The 3335-nt window shown below is 40.7% G+C and overlaps 1 protein-coding gene across 1 annotated transcript in view; it reads left to right on the plus strand.

The window, feature by feature from the left end:
* OXSR1 (oxidative stress responsive kinase 1) overlaps positions 1–3335 on the plus strand; it is a 92032-nt gene that overhangs the window by 80198 nt on the left and 8499 nt on the right. Inside the window, 1 exon segment of the mRNA XM_019662722.1 lies at positions 1686–1863. Within this exon segment, the coding sequence (XP_019518267.1) occupies positions 1686–1863 (178 nt within the window).

Consider the following 3335-nt stretch of genomic DNA (forward strand, 5'->3'; position numbering starts at 1 on the left):
ACTGTCCAGGTTTCAGAGAGGATTAGTTTAGCCATCAGAAGACCTGGAACTCCAAGTTGGGTGGCCTCCTGAGGGGACAGCCAATTTAGACCCTCCCAATGTGTTGCCATATGGTACACTGGCAGATTTTTTTAAAGGGAAGAACCCAGCTTCATGTTCGTCACCCGTGTAGAGGGCAACAAGGGTCTGAGAAAACTGAAATGTGGCTACATACAGAATTCCATGTGGGTGTGAGGATTCGCTTCCTAATTGTGTTTGACTCAGGCTGACATGCAGCTCTTGTCGCCGCCTTGGAGTGCATGTCCTCCCACGGCAGAGAATGCCCTAGGGACTAGGATGGCCTCACCTGGACATGAAGAAGATGGCTGCCAAGTGGACGATTCCTCTGCAGATGACCATTGGTTACCTCCACGCTTAATAGTCCAGGCACTGACTTTATACCTTTCAATGCTTTTTAGGCTCAGTCTTCAGGAGCAGGTTCACAAGAAACCAAGATCCCCATCAGTCTAGTACTAAGATTAAGGTAAGTAGACATTTTTGTTTGTTTTGTTTTGTTTTCTGAATACCCTGAATATGCTGTTTTCTCTTCGAAAGTTACTCCTTGTTCCAATAGTCTGTGCCTGGGAGTAACTGGATAGGATTGTATATCCTTCCAGCATCAAGTGCTGTTGGCTTGTAGGTGTATTATTTCCCTCAAATAATAGCAACATTGTGAGTACCTGGATGTTAACAGGTCAACCGATAACACACATTCTCTTGGTGGCTTCTCCGCTAACAGTGACCAGTTTGTGCATTTGCAGGATAGCTAATTTAAGTTAGGAATATGATCTGTAATTGAGGAGCAGTTTTTAGGGGAGCAGCACTAGTTGATTTATCTGAAAATGAGTCTTGTAATTATGACCATATGAACGTCATGGACTCTAAACCAGCTAACTCAAAAGTGGAGTGCTTTTTGATTGTGATAAATCAAATAAAGGCCTTGTTCTTAAAAAGATGAAAGGGAAAAAACCTCTAAGCATCTTTGTAGTGTTTTTCTCTATTTTACAGTAAGTGTTCTAAATTGCTGGTTCTTGGTTGGGGCATCTAGAGAGTCCCTGACAATTAACTCACAGGAAGGGCCATAGGTGGTGATCTGTTTATTTTAACCCTGTCTCGCTTTGCAGATAGTTGGATTAAGATTCTAGAGTGTTCTTGTCTGTTGTGTTAGCTGTCTGAATAGCTGTGGCTGTTGTATTGCTGTAGTTAGGTCTTTGNATATATATTATATTATATATAAATAATATATATCTATGTTAGTTATAAGGCTTCACATCCATTTTGAAAAACATTTCAGATATATTAAGGAATCATTGGTTGATTGTCTTTCTTTATAAGTAATGGAAGGTCCCTAGACATGGAAGAATGTAGCTTCTACAATTTTGTATTACATACTTAAATCTGTATTTTGAAGGTGCTGTTTTGCTGGGCAAAGAGGACAGAATAGATGTAGTTAAAAATAAATATGAAACAATGAACTGCTGTTCTGAAGAAGGAAAAAGTGAACTACTGATGTACATCAGCATTGGGGAGATGAAAATACTACAGTATCACTGAACCTCAAAAACTATGCTAAGCGAAGTAAGCCAGACACAAAAGAGTGCATAGTTTTTTGAGGTTCAGCCAACCTCATTCAGTGACGTTGAATGAAACGACGTTATTCGAGGACCTGCAGTGTGTGTGTTTCTATTACAGCTGTTTGCAACACCTGATCCCGTGGGTACTGTACTTCAAGTTCCAGAACAGATTTCTGGCCATCTACCTCAGCCTGTACAGCCAACTCAAGTCTCTCTCCCGCCCCCTGCAGAGCCAGCAAAAACAGCGCAGGTAAAGTAGGGACACGCTTACGTGGTCAGCCTTCTGGGTACATAAAGTAGAGAGTAATGGGGAACGCACACACTGTAATAGGGTGGATGTCTTGGCAGAGTTTGAAACAAGCTAGCTCTGTTTTCACAGTACTAAATGTCAGCAGATAAGCGTTTTGCAAGGATCACACAGGTTGTTAAGCAACAAAATAAGTTAATGATAGAAACATTTCAGACATCAAAAGTTTGGAGGTTAATTCCTTGTCAGTTTTTTTACTAGATCGTTATTATGTTTTAGTTCAGCATGCAGCTGACTGAGTTCATCTTGGCACAGAATTGTCAGCTGTTTTGTTGTTTTTGTTCACTGATTTATTTTGTTTGTATTTATTAATACTATCTCCCATCCATGATGTTCCTGTATTATTCTTTTTAAGATATTTGTCAATTTTTTGAAGGCTGGTTTTATGAAAAGGAGGTAATGTAACCTGTAAATCCACATAATCGGATGCACAGGTTTCTGAATGCAGCGAAGGGAACGCGGGCCCCGCTGTTCACCACCCCTGCCGGGTAGCTCCCACTCTTTCCCTTAGGAAACCGCAAATACTGTGTAACATGTGGCCTTATGCTCTACGGTTAGAGTAAGGNTGAAAAGTTTTATGTTTCTAATCCCTAGACAGTCTTTCATGGTATTTCTGTGTATCCTGCATTCTACTTTCAAACCATGTTTGGGGGGAAATGCAATGATTTCGGGAAAGTCTAAAGTGTTTTTCAGTTACCTTGAGTGAATTCTGGCACTCGAGGTGTCATTTAGCTCTCCTGATCATAGACAATCACTCTGCGTTTCAGGAGTTAACTTTGGTTGGGTGTTTTACCAAACTCTTGGTTGCTTTTGAATTCTTTGAGGTCACTCTCATTTCCTTTTGTGTTTCTCTGTTGTTTATTGCAGTAAGTTCCAGTGGAGTTTATGTGGACTTACTGTGTAGCAATAAAGAGTTGTTTGGTTGACGTTTTTCTGACATCAGAGTTTCATCATGCAGAACAGGAACAACCTTGTAGTCACTTCCAGTGACCTTAGGATGGATTCGGACAAAGAGCTCTGAGGAGATGAAACAGTGGGCACATTTCATGCACATTCCTCCATAGGCAGGTGACCTTGTGGGTGTGCAGCCTGTGCAGCCACAGAGGTCTCCACACTTAGAAAAGCCCTGTCTTTAGTTTAATGCTCTCTGCTACTGTCTTGAAATTCTGTTTTTGTTTGTTTGTTTGATTGGTTTTTTTTTTGGTTTATCCATTTTTTTCAGAAGTGATAAGTTCTTTTTTTTTTTTTAGTTTCAGATGTGCAAAGCAATGTAATAGTTAGGCATTTACACCCCTCACAAAGTGATAACATCCCCCTCCCCTTCCAATCTATTACTCCTCTGACATCGTATGGAGCTGTTCCAATACCATTGACTCTATTCCCTATGCTGTACTCCACATCCCATGACTATGCAT

The sequence above is a fragment of the Hipposideros armiger genome, unplaced genomic scaffold (genome assembly GCF_001890085.2).
Source record: "Hipposideros armiger isolate ML-2016 unplaced genomic scaffold, ASM189008v1 scaffold_380, whole genome shotgun sequence".
NCBI lineage: Eukaryota > Metazoa > Chordata > Mammalia > Chiroptera > Hipposideridae > Hipposideros > Hipposideros armiger.